Source organism: Chionomys nivalis, chromosome 19 (assembly GCF_950005125.1).
Source record: "Chionomys nivalis chromosome 19, mChiNiv1.1, whole genome shotgun sequence".
Taxonomy (NCBI): Eukaryota; Metazoa; Chordata; class Mammalia; order Rodentia; family Cricetidae; genus Chionomys; species Chionomys nivalis.
Window position 1 is genome coordinate 6590527 of NC_080104.1, and position 20860 is coordinate 6611386.

The 20860-nt window shown below is 39.4% G+C and overlaps 1 protein-coding gene across 1 annotated transcript in view; it reads left to right on the forward strand.

Moving 5' to 3' along the window:
* The window catches only part of Tbc1d5 (TBC1 domain family member 5), a 446307-nt gene that overhangs the window by 368825 nt on the left and 56622 nt on the right, over positions 1–20860 (forward strand). Inside the window, exon 16 of the mRNA XM_057794493.1 lies at positions 12124–12209. Within this exon, the coding sequence (XP_057650476.1) occupies positions 12124–12209 (86 nt within the window). The remainder of the gene's footprint in view (positions 1–12123; positions 12210–20860) is intronic.

The following is a 20860-nucleotide window of genomic DNA, read 5'->3' on the forward strand; positions in this document are numbered from 1 at the left end:
TACAAAAGGCACCATAGGACTGATTGATCAGCATTCAAAGTCCTACTTTTCTGAGACAATTCCCTTGGCTGAAATTACATTAGGGAGTAGATAACTATCATAATGAAGACCTAAGAAGTGAGGAAAACTAACTAACTATACCTGACGAATCTTTAGTTGATTCCTTTTTGAAAACCTTTTAGTTGAAGCCTTTTTGGAAGTTGTTTGGACATCTTGCTGAAGTAACAAAAGTATTTTGGAAAGCCAGAAGCTCACTGCTCAGTTTAGCTTTATTGGAATGGTTTTCCTTCTAAAATGTTGATGTCTAGTGCTACCAGTTTTGCTTCTGTAAGTCACTTGGTCTGCAAGACATTCTTGTCATAGCCTATCCATACGTGTGTGTGTGTGTGTGTGTGTGTGTGTGTGTGTGTGTGTGTGTGACTAAATATATAAATATTATCTTTTCAGGCTACATAATGTTACTTGTATGTGTCTGATTCCAGGACTGATCATGTCGTAGTGGATAATTAATTTCTGTGCTCTTCACTGATTCTTGTTCAGGTTATGTTTACATAACCAATTTTTGTGAGACTTTATGGGTATAGTTTCTCTGACATTAAGGAGATACAGTCTCACAACAAACTTCCTTTTCCTCAGGTTCTTATACTCTTTTCATCCCCTCTTCCACAAGGATCCCTGAGCACTGGATGTAGGAGTTGTGTTATAGATGTATCAGTTAGGACTTGGCTCCCCAACTCTGCATTTTAATAGGTTGTAGGTTTATGTAATGGTTCCCATCTGTTTCAAAGAGCTTTCTTGATGATGGGTAAATACTACACTTACCTGTGAATATAAGGACAAGTAGAAGAATGTTGTTAGGTATTACGCTCATTGAGTAAAGTGGTGGTCAGAAATTTTTCAGCAACCAGCATTTACTAGTGTTGAATAGTTAGCTAGGCTTCTAATGTTACACTCAAAATCAGTAACCCAGATCACCACCATGAGACATACTCCGATGCAAAAACAGTCTTTCTTGCAAGTTAACTTGGGTCCCCCTGTCTGTCTGAAGCATCAGCAGCAGCAGCAACAGAAACAGCACAGAAGAGAGCCCAGAGGTGAACAAAGGAGAAGAGGCTTGGGGAATTCCAAGCCTCTGAGCCTGTGATTGGCTGTCCCTATGATATAAGGGGGCTTTCCAGGCCTGAGGAGAATTCCAAGCCTCCAGGGGTTCATTCATTGTTCAGTTTTCCCTGCTCAGGGATTGGCTGGTTTTGTGTGGGACAAAGATGACTCGGATTCTGGGACCAAACTGTTTCTTTCATTGGTTCTTTTTACCTTTTTGACTCTAATTTTGGGACTAGGGCAAATATCTTTGGCTCTAGGTTCGGAGACTCTGGTCCCATTTTCAGGGTGTGTTTCTTTCTTAGAGCTGAGCCTTTCAGGATCTGTGTAGGGCTACAGATGAGGGGTTTTCTGGGGCCTGGCTCTCTCACTAGTACAAGACATGCTTTTTTTATTTATTTATTTATTCTTTTTTAATTAAAATTTCCACCTGCTCCCCGTTTCCCATTTCCCTCCCCTCCTCCCAAATATTGCCCCCTCCCCCCACTTCCCTCCCCCTATCCCCACTCCTCTTCTCCTCCCCCCACTCCATTCCCCCTCCCTCTCGATACTGAAGAGCAGTCCAAATTCCCTGCCCTGCGGGAAGACCAAGGTCCTTCTATCTACGTCCAGAAAGGTGAGCGTCCAAACAGGCTAAGCTCCCACAAAGCCAGTTCATGTATTAGGATCGAAACCTAGTGCCATTGTCCTTGGCTTCTCATCAGTCTTCATTGACCGCCATGCTCAGAGAGTCCGGAATCAACCCATGCTTATTCAGTCCCAGACCAGCTGGCCTTGGTGGGCTCCCAATAAATCAGTTCCACTGTCACAGTGGGTGGGTGCATCCCTCGTGGTCCTGATTTTTTGCTCATGTTCTCCCTCCTTCTGCTCCTCATTTGGACCTTAAGAGCTCAGACCGTTGCTCCAAATTGAGACTCTGTCTCTACCTCGATCCATCGCCAGATGAAGGTTCTAAGGTGATATGCAAGATATTCATCAGTATAGGATAGGGTCATTTCAGGTTCCCTCTCCTTAGTTGCCCAAGGTACCAGCTGGGGACATATTCCTGGACACCTGCGAACCCCTCAAGAGTCAAGTCTCTTGCCAACCCTAAGATGGCTCCCTTAGATAGGATATATACTTCGCTGCTCCCGTATCCATCCTTCCTATATCCCAACCATCCCAATCCCCCGAGCTCCTCCCATCCTCCCCTTCTCATATTTCTCATCCCATTTCCCCTTTGCCCCATGCCACCTCACCCGCAAGTTCCCAGTTTTTGCCCTGTAATCTTGTCTACTTCCCCCTCTCCATGCGGATGACTATATGATTTTCTTTGGGTTCACTTTCTTATTTAACTTCTATAGGATCACACATTATATGCTTAATGTCTTTTATTTATGGCTAGAAACCGATTATGAGTGAGTACATCCCATGTTCCTCTTTTTGGGTCTGGGATACCTCACTCAGGATAGTGTTTTCTATTTCCATCCATTTGCACGCAAAATTCGAGAAGTCATTGTTTTTTACTGCTGAGTAGTACTCTAATATGTATATATTCCACACTTTCTTCATCCATTCCTCCATTGAAGGGCATCTAGGTTGTTTCCAGGTTTTGGTTATTACAAACAATGCTGCTATGAACATAGTTGAACAGATAGATACTTTTGTCATTTGATGTGGCATCTTTTGGGTATATTCCCAATAGTGGTATTACTGGATCTTGGGGTAGGTTGATCCCAAATTTCCTGAGAAATCGCCACACTGATTTCCAAAGTGGTTGCACAAGTTTGCATTCCCACCAGCAATGAATGAGTGTGCCTCTTTCTCTACAACCTCTCCAGCAAAGGCTATCATTGGTGTTTTTGATTTTAGCCATTCTGACAGATGTAAGATGGTATCTCAAAGTTGTTTTAATTTGCATTTCCCTTATCGCTAAGGAGGTTGAGCATGACCTTAAGTGTCTTTTGGCCATTTGAATTTCTTCTGTTGAGAATTCTCTGTTCAGATCAGTGCCCCATTTTTTTATTGGGTTCATTAGCATTTTAAAGTTTAGTTTCTTGAGTTCTTTATATATTTTGGTGATCAGACCTTTGTCTGTTGCAGGGTTGGTGAAGATCTTCTCCCAGTCAGTGGGTTGCCTTTTTGTCTTAGTGACAGTGTCCTTTGCTTTACAGAAGCTACTCAGTTTCAGGAGGTCCCATTTATTCAATGTTGTCCTTAATGTCTGTGCTGCTGGGGATAAACGTAGGAAGTGATCTCCTGTACCCATATGTTGTAGAGAACTTCCAACTTTTTCTTCTATCAGGTTCAGTGTGTTCAGACTAATATTGAGGTCTTTAATCCATTTGGACTTGAGTTTTGTGCATGGTGATAGATATGGATCTATTTTTATTCTTCTACACGTTGACAACCAGTTCTGCCAGCACCATTTGTTGAAGATGCTCTCTTTTTTCCATTGAATACTTTTAGCTCCTTTATCAAAAATTAGGTGTTCATAAGTTTGTGGGTTAAAATCAGGGTCTTCTACTCGGTTCCATTGATCGACTTCTCTGTTTTTATGCCAATACCAAGCTGTTTTCAATACTGAGGCTCTGTAATAGAGTTTGAGGTCAGGGATGGTAATGCCTCCAGACGATCCTTTATTACATAAGATTGTTTTGGCTATCCTGGGTTTTTTGTTTCTCCATATAAAGTTGATTATTGTCCTCTCAAGATCTGTGAAGAATTTTGATGGGATTTTAATGGGGATTGCATTGAATCTATAAATTGCCCTTGGTAGAATTGCCATTTTTACTATGTTGATCCTCCCTATCCAAGAGCAAGGGAGATCCTTCCATTTTCTGGTATCCTCCTCAATTTCTTTCTTCATTGACTTAAAGTTCTTGTCAAATAGATCCTTTACTTCCTTGGTTAGGGTTACCCCAAGATATTTTATGCTATTAGTGGCTATCGTGAAGGGTGATGCTTCTCTGATTTCCATCTCTGCTTCCTTATCCTTTGTGTATAGGAGGGCAACTGATTTTTTGGAATTGATCTTGTATCCTGCAACGCTACTAAAGGTGTTTATCAGCTGAAGGAGTTCTTTGCTGGAGTTTTTGGGGTCGCTTATGTACACTATCATATCGTCTGCAAATAATGAAAGTTTAACTTCTTCCTTTCCGATTTGAATCCCTTTGATCCCCTTATGTTGTCTTATTGCTATTGCTAGAATTTCAAGCACTATATTAAAGAGGTATGGAGAGAGTGGACAACCTTGTCGTGTTCCTGATTTTAGTGGAATAGCTTTGAGTTTCTCTCCATTTAATTTGATGTTAGCTGACGGCTTGCTATAAATAGCTTTTATTATAGTTAGGAACGACCCTTGTATTCCTAATCTCTCTAAGACCTTTATCATAAAGGGATGTTGAATTTTGTCGAATGCTTTTTCAGCATCTAATGAAATGATCATATGGTTTTTTACTTTCAGTTTATTTATATGATGGATTACATTGATAGATTTTCGTATGTTGAACCAGCCCTGCATCTCTGGGATGAAGCCTACTTGATCATAATGGATAATTTTTCTAATGTGTTCTTGGATTCGGTTTGCCAGTATTTTATTGAGTATTTTTGCGTCGATGTTCATGAGTGAGATTGGCCTGTAGTTCTCTTTCTTGGTTGTGTCTTTGTGTGGTTTTGGTATCAGAGTAACTTCAGCTTCATAAAAGGAATTTGGCAATGACTTCTCTGTTTCAATATTGTGAAATACATTAAGGAGTATAGGTATTAGGTCTTCTTGGAAGTTCTGGTAGAATTCTGCATTGAAGCCGTCTGGACCTGGGCTTTTTTTGGTGGGGAGGTTTTTTATAACAACTTCTAATTCTTCGCGACTAACAGGTCTATTTAGATTGTTCACCTGGTCCTGGTTTAACTTTGGTATATGGTACTTATCAAAAAAAAGTGTCCATTTCTATAACATTTTCCAATTTTGTGGCATACAGGTTTTTGTAGTAAGATCTAATGATTCTCTGAATTTCCTCTGAGTCTGTGGTTATGTCTCCCTTTTCGTTTCTGATTTTGTTAATTTGCGTATTCTCTCCGCCGTTTGATTAGTTTGGATAGGGGTTTATCAATCTTATTGATTTTCTCCATGAACCAGCTTTTTGTTTCATTGATTCTTTGGATTGTTTTCTGTGTTTCTATTTTGTTGATTTCAGCCCTCAATTTGATTATTTCGAGTCTTCTACTTCTCCTAGGTGAGTCTGCTTCTTTTTTTTCTAAAGCTTTCAGGTGGGCTATTAAGTCTCCAATGTGTGCTTTCTCCGTTTTCTTTAAGTGGGCACTTAATGCTATGAATTTTCCTCTTAGCACTGCTTTCATAGTGTCCCATAGGTTTGAGTATGTTGAGTCTTCGTTTTCATTGAATTCAAGAAAGACTTTAATTTCTTTCTTTATTTCTTCCTTGATCCAGGTGAGGTTCAGTAGTTGACTGTCCAGTTTCCATGAGTTCATAGGCTTTCTGGGGATGGCATTGTTGTTGAATTCTAACTTTAATCCATGGTGATCTGATAAGACACAGGTGGTTACCGATATTTTTTTGTAACTGTGTAAGTTTGCTTTGTTACCGAGTATGTGGTCTATTTTCGAGAAGGTTCCGTGAGCTGCAGAGAAGAAGGTATATTCTTTCCTATTTGGGTGGAATGTTCTATAGATGTCTGTTAAGTCCATTTGATTCATTACCTCCCTTAATCCTCTTATTTCTCTGTTAGGTTTCTGTCTGATTGACCTGTTCATTGGTGAGAGAGGAGTGTTGAAATCTCCTACTATTAGTGTGTGTGGTTGATGACTGCCTTGAGTTTTAGTAACATTTCTTTTACATAAGTGGGTGCTTTTATATTAGGGGCATATATATTCAGGATTGAGATTTCATCCTGGTGAATTGTTCCTGTTATGAGTAAAAAATGACCATCTCCATCTCTTTTGATTGATTTTAGTTTGAAGTCAGCTTTCTTAGAAATTAGTATGGCCACACCTGCTTGTTTCTTAGGTCCGTTTGCTTGATAAACCTTTTCCCAGCCCTTTACTCTGAGTAGATGTCAGTCTTTGTGGTTGAGGTGTGTTTCTTGTAAACAGCAGAATGTTGGATCCTATTTTCGTATCCAATCTCTTAGCCTGTGCCTCTTTATAGGTGAGTTGAGTCCATTGATATTAAGTGATATTAATGACCAGTGGTTGTTAACTCCAGTCATTTTTCCTTTCTTTCTTTCTTTCCTTTGGTAGTAGAGTTTGTGTGTTTCCCTTCTTCAAGTTGTGCTGGTGAAGGGTCATTAGATGTCTGAGTTATTGTGGGCATTGTTGGACTCCTTGGTTTGTGATTTTCCTTCAATTACTTTCTGAAGGGCTGGATTTGTGGCTACGTATTGTTTAAATTTGTTTTTATCCTGGAAAACTTTGTTTTCTCCATTTATAGTGAACGAAAGCTTGGCTGGGTATAGTAGTCTGGGCTTGCATCCATGGTCTCGTAGTTTCTGCAGTATATCTATCCAGGACCTTCTGGCTTTCATGGTTTCCATAGAGAAATCAGGTGTAAGTCTGATAGGTTTACCTTTATAGGTAACTTGACCTTTTTCCTTTGCAGCTCTTAATATTCTTTCTTTATTCTGTATGTTTTGTGTTTTGATTATTATATGACGAGGAGATGTTTTTTTTTTTTTTTTTGATCCAGTCGATTTGGTGTTCTGTATGCTTCTTGGACCTTCAAAGGAATATCTTTCTTAAGGTTGGGAAAGTTTTCTTCTATAATTTTATTCAATATATTTTCTGGACCATTGAGCTGTACTTCTTCTCCTTCTTCTATCCCTATTATTCTTAGGTTTGGTCTTTTTATTGTGTCCCAGATTTCCTGAATGTTTTGTGATGAGAATTTGTTGGTTATGCTGTTTTCTTTGATGAGAGTGTTTATTTTCTCTATGGCATCTTCAGTGTCTGAGATTCTTTCTTCTATCTCTTGTAATCTGTTGATGGTACTTGTCTCTGTAGTTCCTGTTCGTTTATTCAAATTTTCCATCTCCATCCTTCCCTCGGTTTGTGTTTTCTTTATTACTTCCACTTCATTCTTCAAGTCTTGAACCGTTTCCCTTACCTGTTTGATTACTTTTTCTTGTTTCTCTTGGTTTTCTTGGGTATCTTTGAGATATTTATTCATTTCCTCTACTTTTTTGTTTGTAATCTCTAATTGGTTGTGGCAGTTTTTCACCTCCTGTTTAAGGTCCTCTATTATTTTCATAAAATTCACTTTTGAGTCGAATTCTTCTAATTCTTCTGGATTAGGGTGTAGACTTCTCATTTCGGGATTCCTGGATCCTGGTGATGTCACGTTGCCTTTCAAGTTGTTGGGGGAATTCTTGCATTGGCGCCTGCCCATCTTTTCCTTCAAATGGAGCCAGGAGAGGCCTGATATCTTGGACCAGTCTTTGCTGTGACTAACTCTCTAGGTGTATCTCCTCAGTGTAGGGGCAGGAACCGTTCCCTTCCAGATGAACTCCTCAACACCAAAACATGGATGCGTGGTATTCCAGTGACCCGCGTAAAGAAGGCCGAATGCAAGGGGTCGGGCGGGGTCCAGTAGAACACAGGCGACACTGCAGTACAAGCTGGAGGTGCCTGCGCTCCCTTTCGGGGATTGCTGAGGCCTGCCCGCTAGGCAGGCACTCACTGCTCTGGTTGAGTAGCCTTAGTGTAGGGGCGTTTGTGCTCTCTACCGGGACCGTCCGCCCCAGGATAGTACACACTCACCCGTCCCGATGAAACTTCTCGGCACCTACACAGGAACTCCTGGATGCCCCAATGAGCCAGGGACTAAGGGAAGTAGGGCGCAGGCAGAGCAGGTCCAGCAGATCACAGCAGAGACTGCAGCCCCAGCAGCAAGGGCCCGCTTTCCCTGGCGGGGACCTTGAGGCCTACCCTCTAGTCAGGGACTCACTGCTCTGGGTTGGTAGCCTTAGTGAAATGGCAGGAAACTGTTCCACAGCTAAGGACCTTGCAGACAAGGCAGGCTTGGGGGTGGGGGTGGGGGCGGGTGTGTAGGAGAGAAAGCCCTGCAGCAGGAGCTGGGGGAGGGGCGTTTGTGCTCTCTACCGGGACAGTCCGCCCCAGGATAGCACACACTCACCCGTCCCGATGAAACTTCTCGGCACCTACACAGGAACTCCTGGATCAAGACATGCTTTTGTTATGCCTAAATCCGCAAAGTCCCCAAAAGCCAACAATGAGACCGAGTCCCGTATGTAAAAGCAAAGAGCCTTTATTTTATGGAAGTTTGCATACTCGGTCTCTCTGCATGTCCAATATATTGGAATATCTGGAGAGCCCCGAGCTCAGTTAGAGTTAGGTTTTTATAGTAGTAAAGGTGGGGGTGAGGGGTTTCTGAGGTTCACGACCCATGGTTGGCTGACATTTGTCTAGGGGTGTCCCGGTGAGTGTGCTGGAAGGTGATCCTATCTACAGTGGGTTGGAACCTTAGGCATTTTCTTTGGATGCTCTGTTCTTGGGTGGTGCTCCGGTAATCTCAGTTTGTGGTTCTTCCTGCAACCAGGTATTACTTCAGGGTAAACTACTGAGACTTGGGCCTCCATTAAACTTATCGATGGCTGAGTCCTACACTGGAGGTGATAATGGTTGGAAGTAAAGAACTTCCTTTGGGTGATCTGTTCATATTTAGCTTATCATGGTTGGCTCCTACAGTTTCCTTCTTGTTGAACTGTTCTTCAGTTTGATTAGAAAGCTGTTGGTTATGGCTAAGGTGTGTGTGCCACTACTGCACTCTTCAGGTTACAGCACATGCTGGTCATTGTGCTTCCTAGGCATCATGGCTGGGTAGGACTGTTGGCTATTTCTCTCCTTTGGAAGCGTCAGGTACCATGAAACCTAGTCCTTGATGAGGAGGCTTTCAGGTCAGATCCAGCTTGGGTTTCCTCTGAGTCTTGTGTCTGAAGTACATAGTGCCTTCAGCAAGAGGGGCTCACCTTCACCTCTGGGATCAACCAAGCAGAAGTGTATGATGTTTTGGAACAACCCTGCCAACAGCCCAAAAGAGGATTTCACATTCCTGGTGTTGGGGTTTTGATAGCTAGTTTATGGCTCTTAGGAGGAAAGATTTCATTTAAACTATGTAAACACAGACTTACATGTATTATAGGTATTTTTAGGTAGACAGTTAATAGCATACTTACAGGTTTTCAAAATCCTTACTGTATACTCCTTTCTCCCCATCCCTATGTAAATCTCTGCTTTACCTGTTTATCCCATCAGATCTCTTGAACCCTGCTGTTCCCCATTCTTTTGCCCCTCCCCCAGCCCCCACAATGGTTACTTTTTACTTTCCTAGTTTCTCCAGTTACTACTCCCTCACATCTGAAGATTTGGAGCTAGGAACATCAGCTGAGAGAGAACATATATTTGCCTTTCTGGGTCTAATTTATTAATTCAGTTTTTGTTTGTATATGTAAGAATATTCCAAAAAGTCCTGATTTTTAAAAACACATTAAAAGCAGATAAACTAATAATTAAAGGGGAAAAACAGAAGTAAATTACAAAACTACAGCAATGAATTTTACTGTGTTAAAGTACCCATGCTCTTTTTGCTGCTGATGTACATACACTGATGTTCACAGCTATGCAGTGGTTTTTAGTTGTGTCAGATGTGCTCAGTTAGCACAAGCTACATGTGGTGTTCAGTGTTTGAAGTGTGACTTGAAACATGTCCTAAGTGTGAAATATAAAATTGGATTTCAAAAACTTTCCCTAAATAAAGAATGAAAAGTATTTCATTAATAAATTTCTCCATGGTTGCATTTACTTTTATTTGTTCCGTGTGTGTGTGTGTGTTTAAATGTTTATGTTAGATAATTTTTAATTATCAATGAACTTTTGGTCTTGTGGCCCACATTATATTTTTTCATAGTGCTTGTTCAGATTATATGTGTGTGTTTATATGTTAGAAATAACACCATCTTAACAGGAAACCTTTTTAATAACTTTGAAGAATAATTCCTTTTTGGTATTTCATATGTGATTATTCCATATCAGCATTATCTTTTGACTTTTTTGATGTTGGCCCCAGCGTTGCAGTCCTTTAAACTACCTCCCTTTGACCCTAGCAGGGCTTCTAGGAGTTTATTAGGCTCCAGTCGATCAATGTTTCTAGTAACGGCCTTGAATGCTTAGATAGAGCAGCACTTCATGTCTTGAATTGTTTGTCATTTCTTTATAAAGAAGTTCATTTCAGGAAACTGCTCCATGGGATTGCTCTTTTATTATTTTCTGACAAAAGTAACATGATCCTTTTTTAGTTTGTTGAAAGCCAGAATAGAAAAGCCTTTTATATTAACAAAAACAAAATGCTTTTCCGGGCACAGAGAATAAGGAACAGAATCAGTCATAAATTATAGTCTTGTAGAAGTCACTTTTTAAAATAGATCATGAGTGGACTATCAGTCTGTCAAGGGCTTTAACCTCTATTTTATTTACTTGGGTCCAGGTTGTCATCAGCTACCAATGTAATTCCTAGACAGAGAAGTTACAGTTAGATGTGATAGTGTGGTCGTCATGGAAGCATGTGTTATCTTCATCAAGGCAATTCAGATTTGATTATTACAAATCTGTGTTGAATACCAAACCAGTGAGATAGTAACTATAGCTAAATCACAGGACTGTCATTTCTGCCAGATGATTAGGGTTACCTTGGAAGAGCTATGAGTAGGTTGAGCTGTGGAAATACTCTGAACAGAAGAGAAAAGGTCTGTCTGTCATAGCTAGTGAGACGCAGCGTGTTAGCGTGATGAATCTCGAACTATTTAACCTTAACAGTTACATTCCCTCTCCACCCGACACCAGCACACAAGCACGTCAGCGTTTAAGAACTATGTCTCCAAGGGATATCTAAGTGTGTCAGTAATTTCCTATTAAGATAAAATTCAGCTATGTTGTGTCTAACTAGATCTTTCAGAGAAGAGTGTATGCTCTATTTTAAAGAACTAGGTATTCCCTAAATTAAATGCCTGGGTGGACAGTAGAAAACATTTAGAAGTTTATAAAACATTTAATGGGAATGTATACAGTTTAACATGTTAGACATTGTGCTATGCATTTAAATTATGGCATAAATATATTAAAATTTTGTAAAATGTAAGTATGTTTCTATTTGTTTGTGAGGAGGTTGGTCCATTTAAATAGTTAATATAGTTTAAACAGTAGCTGCAAATTTAAGTGGACACACTAAACCTAACCATTTTATTTTGTCACGCCGTAAATAAAAATAAATGGCGGAGAGGAGCAGTTTTTACTTTCACTAGTCAGTTTAATGTCATCCTGATATTTCCATTGTCTGACATATTTTGGGCACTTGTTAAACTCATAAATTAGATGACCTAGAAATTGTTAACTTTAAAAGAATTCATTTTGGGTCGGGCAGTGGTGACACAAGCCTTTAATCCCAGCACTCAGGAGGCAAAGGCAAGTGAGTTCAAGGTCAGCCTGGCTACAGAGCAAGTTCCAGGACAGGCTCCAAAGCTACAAAGAAACCCTGTCTCAAAAAAACCAAATAATAATAATAATTAATAATAATTCATTTCGGGAGGAGGATTCATTGTGCCATCTAGTGGATGTATTGAGTTTTCTGATCATCAAATATTCATAATTATTTTTTTCCTCCAAAGTTCAGTTTTCTGGACACCTTGTCCCTTAGCCTTTTTTGATTGTGCATGCTTGCGTTAACTTTACTCTACTATAATTTTGATATAATTTTATTTGAAAGCATTATATTTGAAATTATAACTTAAAGCATCAAAACCAGTCTAATGACAGTGATATATTTTAGCAACCACACGCATTAAAAATAAGATATGTTTAGATTTTTTTCAGTTTTGATTAGCCAAGAAAGAACCAGTTGAAACAGAAGCATGTTAATTATTAAATGTCTTATTATATATGTATAGAACATTTAAATGGTCATCATATTCATTTCTGTCTTTTTTATTTTAATTTATTGTATTTATTTTTCTTTAGAGAAATCCAAGGCCTGTAACTTACCAGTTCCACCCCAATTTAGATTACTACAAGGCACGGGGAGCAGACCTTATGAATAAAAGCCGGTAAGTCCCTTCCCATAGACAGTATCAGAAGTCATCAAGAATTTTTATGTATTTCATGAGGATTATTTTCTAGATTTAGCATGCTAAGACTGGTGTGTAATGAATCTTTGTTAAATAAATTTCTAAGTTCTTTTCGGCATCATAAAACAATTTTTTGTTAACAGTGGTAATATGAATTAATACAAGTACTATAGTAATCTGTATGGAGTGTCCTCAGACCACTAAAACTAGATCTACCTCATGACGTACCTGTACCTACCTGCAGGGCTCCAGAACATCATGCCACTGAGATACTTGCCTATCCATATTTATTGTATAACTACTTGTAATGTTAAGTTATGGAGCTAACCTAATTGTCTAACAACATATAGGTGGATAAAGAAAATATTGCATGTATATACAATTACTTTTTTTTTTTTTTTAGCCACAAAAGGGCTGGGAAAAGGGAGAAGAGGGCAGTATGGGGGGAAATATACTCAACATATAACATATACTTCCATGGGAAATGTCCTTTTATAACACAGTACCATGTACAATGAATACATACTATGAAATGAAATTTTTAAAATATACCAAAAGAATACATTTTTAAGTTTTCAGCGTCATTTCTCCAGCACTAATAAACCTGAATAGTTTCTACTTGGTGTAATCTCTTTCTGGATCTTCACTGTTGAATGAAAAGAGGCAGTTCTATGATATATTTTTAAATTATTTCAGTAACAAAATTAAAATTGCATTTCCCAGTTGGCTTTAGCACTACAAAATAAGCTTATAAATGCATCCTTTGTGATCAGCGATTGTACACACAGAACTCTTAAGGGTCACTGTAGGAATAAAAACATTCAAATCATACTTTTAAAAGAAATTAACATTGGCATAAAGGGTTGATGAACAGTTCTGTTTTTTTCATAATACTATACTTAGATGTCTCAAGAGTTAACTTGTCAAACCAGAACCATTTCAAATTAGAATGCAATTTCAGAGTTTACTCTAGAAAACAATGTTAGCAATGATAAATGCTGCCAAATTGTCCAATTTTTTTTTCTTAAACATTTTCCTGAGTGTTAACTTTTCTTGAGAATTCCAGCAGACTAAATATATATTTATAGAGTGCATACATACGGCCTGTTCTGCATTAAAACGACTGCCACTTAGGAAATGGTAGCTTAAGAGCTGGGGAAATGTACAAGAGACTGACTTTTAAACTTAAACCTGAACCTTTTATTACAACAGTAGAAACAGAGAAACACTACTACGAAATTACTCAGCTTTGAAATTATGAGACCAGTGTCATAGCCCATGAGACTTATCTGGAGCTCTGCTCTATTTATTCATTTCGTCTAAGTCTTGTTTTACAACTAGTAATTAGTTCATTTAATTCAGCAAGTTTTACTGAATGTTGGGTATGATTATTTAAGCATAGAGGCACCTGTCTAACAGTCATATTCAAACCCCTGCCCTAAGGAATCTTACTAAACATCTATTTAAATTTCTTCCTCTTTATGCTGGGTATTTAGTTTTGTATGTTTAACAGATAAATATTAGGTTCACTTGCTACATAAGGTCTTTTATCTGAAGACCCTTCTGGTTCTTGCCCACTAGACTGTCTTCCATGAAACAGTCAAAGAAATCTCGGTGTACAGCAGCTCATGTTATACTGCCACTTCCGCCCTTCCAAAGTTTCCCTTCTGCCGTCAGTTACCCAGTCCTGTGAATAAGTGTGCCACTATCTCCCACCCTCCCCTTGTCTCCACTCGTAGGTCACAGACACACTGGTCTCTCATTCTTACCTCAGCATAGAGTGTTTGTACTTTGACTCCCGAGCTGCTGAGCGCTGCTCCCACCTGACCTTGCCAGGGAGAGCCCTGCCTGGTACCACCTTCCAAAGTATCTTTTGAGAGTTCATCCTTTTAAAGTATCATCATCCTTCCTGGCATCTGTCACTTTTTGCCCAAGATCTTCTAAGGCAACTGAGGTCAGCTGTTACCCACTCATATCAGCTGGCAAGTGAGACTTGCTATAGGGAAAACACTCAACAGATATTCACTGTGGGTTTTGTTTATACCCTAGTTCCAACATCTTTCTCCCACAAATGAAATATACTATGTATCCTTTCTTTTCTGCCCTTCTGGTTTTATTTTACCTATTTATCCTGTTGTCCTTGGTGTGTGTGTGTGTGTGTGTGTGTGTGTGTGTGTGTGTGTGGACACTGATTTTTTTAACACACTTCTTTGTAAGCATACTGAGATTCTTATACAAAGAATCATGATGAATAGAAGAAAGATTTTTCATCATCTCTTTTGAAATGTTAGGAATTTTTTGGATTTGTTATTTATTTTGTGTCTCTCGTGTGCCTGTGTGAGTCTGTGTGCACCACATTACACAGGTGCCCACAGAAGTCAGAAGAGAACTTCAGGCTCCCTAGAAATGAACCATAGGCATTTGTGAGCCATCATGTTGGGTGTTGGGAACTGAACCCAGGTCCTCTGCAAAAAGAATGTGCTCTTAATCGTTGTACCATTTCTACAGCCTTTCTTTTGCAATTTTAATGCTTAAAATTGAAACTGGGTTCGTTTTAAATGTCATTCTTTTTAAATAGCTCAGGAACTATTGGTACCTAATGACTGCTTGGGGAAAGAGTTCGTTTTCTTCAGGGATACAGTGTAGTAGGAGCTGTGGGCCTCTTCCCACAGCCCGGCTCATGGCTGCCTAGCTAGCTTATGCCCCGAAATAACAACACCCAAGCTGTATTCTTTTAAACACTGCTTGGCCCATTTCTGTTCATGTGTGTAGCACCCCAAGTTGCGCTTACCGGGAAGATTCTAGCCTACGTCCATCCTGGGTCGGAGCTTCATCGCATCTGCTCTGGAGAGGAGAGCATGGCGTCTGTCTCTCAGAGGAGCTGCCCTGCATCTGAGCTCACTTCCTCTTCCTCCCAGCATTCTATTCTGTTTACTCCACCCACCTATGTTTTAACCTATGAGGGCCAAGCAGTTTCTTTATTACTTAACCAATGAAATCAACAAATTGATATGACACTCCCACATCAATACAGTTCCTAAGAGAGTACCTATCCTCTAGTCGGTGGGCCTTCATGTAGACTATATCCTGGTGGCACTAAGTGCACTCAGTGACTCAAAAAGACAGGCACACATGAAATTGGGAGGAAATGGTGGTGCAGATGTACGAGAAAGAATAGGGTAGGCTTGATTAAAACATTATATGTATATATTAAATTACCAATAAAAATATTAAGTACTAGCTTAAATGTTAGAATTATCTTTAAAGAGTTTTTATTTTTTTTAAAGAGTTTTTAAATGCAAATAAAGATATTACAACAATATAAAATAGTATTATCTGGCAACTAACTGTCTTAAATTTCCAAAGCACTTGATGTGCAGAAGAATAAAATAAATAAATATGAGCTATAACTCATATCTACTCAGAGTAGATGAGTGATAACAAACTTGCAATGTACAGGAATGCAAAGCAGAGGTTGTCTCTACACCAAAAACAAGTTTTTGGATTTTTTTCACTTAAAAGTAATATAATTTTTAATTGCATGCAAGGTGTTAAGTAGCATTAAGGCATTTTTGGGAACATTGTGAAAGGCTTCCTTTCCTCCTTGTCCTCCTACCCCTCTGCTCTCCCTAACCTCTTGCAACCTCCCCTACGCCATCTCGTCCCCTCATGTCCCTGTCCTTTTGTCCACCCATGTTCTTCCTCATCACTTTTATCCTCTCTTTGTCTTCTTAAGACTCTAACCTGCATTTATACACCCACATAAGCACAGAACCCACAGTCGCGTAAGAGAGAGAGCATTCAGGTTTTTGTCTCTCTAAGTTTGGGTCACCTTGCTTAGTATTTTACCTTCCTGATACATCCATTTTCCTGCAGATTTTAGTTTTCTTTAAAGCTTCATAAAATTTCATCTTGTACATGCACCACATCTTCATTACTTGTTGATCTGCTGATGGGTCCATTTGCTGTCATGCAAAGAGCAGTAGTGAACACGGATGCCCACATAGCTCTGTGGTAGGGTGGAGTCCTTTGTCTGTGCCCAGGAGTGATAGAGCTGGGCCATAGGATGCTTCTGTTGTGAATTGTTTGAGAAAATTATATGCTGATTCTCTGTCCTGATTTCCATAATAGTTGTTCTAGTTTGCCCTCTCCCACCGTTAGTTCCCAGATCTCTGGTGGGTGCCATTCTGACTGAGGTGAGGTGGTATCTCAAAGTAGTTTTATTTTCATTTCCCTGATAACTAGAGATGTCGAACACTTTTTAAAATATTTATTTGCCACTTGTATTTCTTCTTTTGAGAACTCCTCTTCATTTCTTACTACATTTGTTGACTGGCAGTTTGGGGGTTTCGATGTTCACTATTTTTAATTTTTAAACTTTAAATTTTATTGTATGTGTATGGTGTTTATGTGCATGTTGTCTGTACCACATTTGTGGCTAGTACCTGTAGAGGACAAAAGAGGATGTCAGATCCCTTAGAACTGGAGTTACAGAGGTTGTGAGCCACTATGTGTGTACTGGAAATTGAACCTGGGTCACTAAGCCATCTCACTAACCCTAATGTGACTTTTTAATGAATCATAGTCACTATTTAAACTCTATCCAGGTCCAACTAATTGACAAAAAAAATAAAAGTTGTCTAAACCAAACAATTTTTCCAGCTTGTAGTTTTTGTAATACTTTTAAAAAGCTAGAATATTTTCACACTTTATTCTCCTGATGTTTCTATTTTTACTCAAAAAATAACATAAGCATAGATAGATAGCCATCTGAAAATGTAAGATGTACATATATAACAATTGTGTCAATAGACAGGAAAAGTGAGAGTGGAAATGTCATCAGATGAAAATATATACCTTTAAATCCTCTTATTGGAAAGACAGAAGATGAAAAATGAATAAGTAAATGAGCAACTGAATCAACAAACCAAGCATTCAACCTTGGGGAAGGGAACAGTAGTAGAAAGAAATAATAATAATAATAAAAACTGCAGGTGTGAATGCAGGGGAAGGGAATACTTTAAAATAAATTGAGAATAACCTTTCAAAAATATAAACAAGAATCTAAAGAAATTGTGCTAAAGTTATTGCAGTTAACCAAAGTTTGCTTGGCCTTTAGAGGTCTTTTTTAGGGTGTTTTGTTTGTTTGTTTATATTAGGGAGAATAGTTGGCTTTTGTTTAAAGCTTTAGACGCTGGGTCATGACTGTGCCACTTAAGAGGATGAAGGTTCTAGCTCTCTTTCAACTGTGTGGGGAATGGGGAAGGTAGGAAGGCACCAGAGTCACACACAGTTCCAGATAGTCCAGTCAGAGCTGAATTAGGATGAAAGTGTTTCAGAGAGATTCTTGTTTTTTCAGAAAATGCCATGTTGCTGAAAAAGTCTAACAGTCTAAACACTCGGCACTGTTAAAGTATCTCTTGTGTTCTGCTGTCTTTCTAACTGTAGACAACACCCATGGAGATTTCAGTCACGTGGATGTGGTTAATCAACGTCTTGTTAACTCCAGATTCATTCCTCTGGCTGTTTATTTCAACACTGCCCATTACACTCCGTTACCAGCCCCCACTGTCCTTCAAACCTGACAACTACAGTGATTCCCATGAGTAGTACACTCCACAGCCACAAATACTGTGGCAAGATATTTATTACTTCAGGTGAAGGATATTGCTACTTGATTCAGCGCTAAATTAGATAACTTTGATGTAAAAACTGTCATGCCTTGAAAACAAGCCATGGAAAACAGGCTTTCCTAGAAGTATATGATTTGCTATTACTTACATCTCAAAAAGCGCTCACCTTCAAGAGTTGTTTTAAAAAGAAAATATGCTTCTAGAAGTTCTGAGTGGTAGATGAAAAGTGCGTCTTTTAAAAAGACAAAAACATTTAAAAGAAGCTCATCTCTTTAAAAGCTATTCAGATGAAAAGAAAAATCTCTCAGCACAAGCTTGATCTATATGTTTTTGTGGTTATTAGTAGTAATGAAGGTACATTAGCCACACTCTCTTGATAGTGCTGGAGCTGTTTCTTGGTACTTGTATCAGCATATAAATTTCACAACTGGCAATATGGGAATTTGACTAGTACATTTTTGTTTATATAAAGGGGTAACAACATTATAAACTTCTTCATATCTTTGAGTTATGGATCTTGATTTGCACACAAGCAAGACTGAAATGCAGCTGAACATGGCAGCCATTCTTGTGCCTAACTAACTAGGCATAGGCCTGTGTTCAGGCTGCTGAACCTCTGCAGTCTAGAACTGACGAGTCCTTTTTATTTCATCCATTGTTTGTATTCAGTCAACATGGATTGAGAAGGTGTGTAGAAATTGAGTACGTCCTGCTTCATTAGGAAGCTACTAAAAGCTGGAAAGCAAGTATACCTACTGTATAGCCTCACTTCCACAAAATATGAAACTTGATAGAAGAGGGATCATTTGAATTAATTTTATTAAATTATTTTTACACTGCATTGAGTTATAAGTAAATGAATCTTCTTTTATCACCCTTTTAAATTTGATTAGTTCTTCTCCAGGGCAAAGTAAGCCCTCGAGGACCCAGTTCATAACATGAGCTGGTGCCATTAGAGAAAACTTGGTGGAAGGGGGAAGCATGGCAGTGTTTCCTCTTTATCCCAGAACTGAGTGACAGCAGTCCACCACGCATGTCGCCACACTGGAAAGGAGAAGTGCTTTACCAGTGCTGCCAAGGAGATGGGGAGAAGGGGATGGCAAGGTGACTAGTCTTCAGGACAATAGCCCTGAGATACAGCACAGACTGAATCATCTAGGAAGTAATGCTTCATATAACAAATATTGATTTGGTTCTCTCTCTTTGCCAGACACATTTATAAACCAGATCCTAGCAAACCATGGAAAGCAAGAAGATAGTGTGAGATTCCACAAAGCAAGTTTAACTCATACACATATGTATATAGTTTTTGTATTAATGTGATTTGGATATAAAATATCTCCATGTGTCTAGCTTGGTCTTTGACTGGTATATCCAGCCATTGAGAGGTAAATGAATCATGAGGGCTCCTTCTTATTCGGTGTGTTAATCATTCATAGATTCCTAATATGTGGTACAGGATGTGTTGCTTTCATTGGTTGAATAAAGAGACTGCCTTGGCCTTTTGATACAGCAGACTTAGGTAGGCAGAGTAGACAGAACTAAATGCTGGGAGAAAGGAGGCAGGCAGGGAGAGCCGCCATGAAGCTGCCAGGTCAGACATGCTAAATCTTTCCCGGTAAGCCACGACCTTGTGGTGACATACAGATTATTAAAAATGGGTTGAATTAAGATGTGAGAGTTAGCCAATAAGAGGCTAGAAATAATGGGCCAGGCAGTAATTTAATTAATACAATTTCCATGTGGTTATTTCGGGGGATAAGCTAGCCGGGTGGCAGGACGCAGCCCGCTCCCTCTTCTACTACAAATATGATGACATGATTGGAAGATGACAGCAGGAAAAAGCACATTGTTGGAGATAATAGATTCTTAGGAGTTTCATGCCGAACTCTTCATGTCTCAGTCTCTCTACTCGCCAAGAAGTCTGCAGCTCTGTTCTGCAGGCTCCCAACCATGGTGAGTCTGCCTTGTCTTGAGTCTCAAAGGAATGGAACCAGCTACCTGCTGACTTAAACCCTGAGCCAAAATAAATATGTCTTCTAGTCAGTGGTGGCAGGGACAGAAGCTCAGCTCCACATTGTCACCCTCAACAGCCTTAACTTTAGAGATCACAACTCAGGTAAAGCTGAATCTTTGTCTTCAGGCCAGAAAAGAATTTCAGAAAAAGCCAGTATGAGATGGAGTTGGAGTTTATTAAAAGAGATTTCCATATAGATGTTAAGTCCAGCGATAAAAGATAAGGTAAAGAAAGACACACCTCAGAGTATGGGCAGGCTTCTCAAAGAAGAGCTCTGGTTTGTTAAAAAAAACATTTGTGCTATGGATTTAATCAGGGTGGTTAAGAGAAAAAGAACCTTCTGGAGAAGAATAAGGCATGCTCATCAGTAGGGCATGAGTTTCAAAGGGAGGGTTGTAATTAAGAGTCTCAGCATTAGCCGTGTGGACTGTGTTAGTGGCCCTCACATTACATCTCACAAACAGGAGCTTCCATCCGTCCTGTCTGTGGTTGACGGATGGTTTACATGTGGCTGCAGAGATGCCTTGGATGGGTTATCATCGGACAAAGTAAAATCAAGAGTCCTAGAAAATTACAAGTTTGTACTTAGGAAAAGAGAAAGCTGCTTAGGAAATGGTGTGAATCCTTGATTTTTAGCTGCTGGAGGCATCAAGCAAGCGCAGGACAAAGGCATTTTTCTTTGCTATGTCCTAATTTCCCTTCTTTCTGTCGTACCCCACTTCCTTAAGTTATTAAGTGTCAGGTATGCTGCTCAGCTAAGAAAGTCAGCCTAACACATGGTTCTTTTTAACAGTCGTGTGTCTGCTTGACCAGCTGCAGCCTTAGAAGCTAGCACAGTGTTGGCGTGTAGTGTGTCCTGTGGAAGGAAGGAATCATGAGGCTCATTTTCCATAAGCCACATTACTGTTCTGTGGTTGCATTAGGCCCGTACTCCTTTACATAGCTGACTTAGTAAACAGCTTTTCCCAGGATTAGACAAG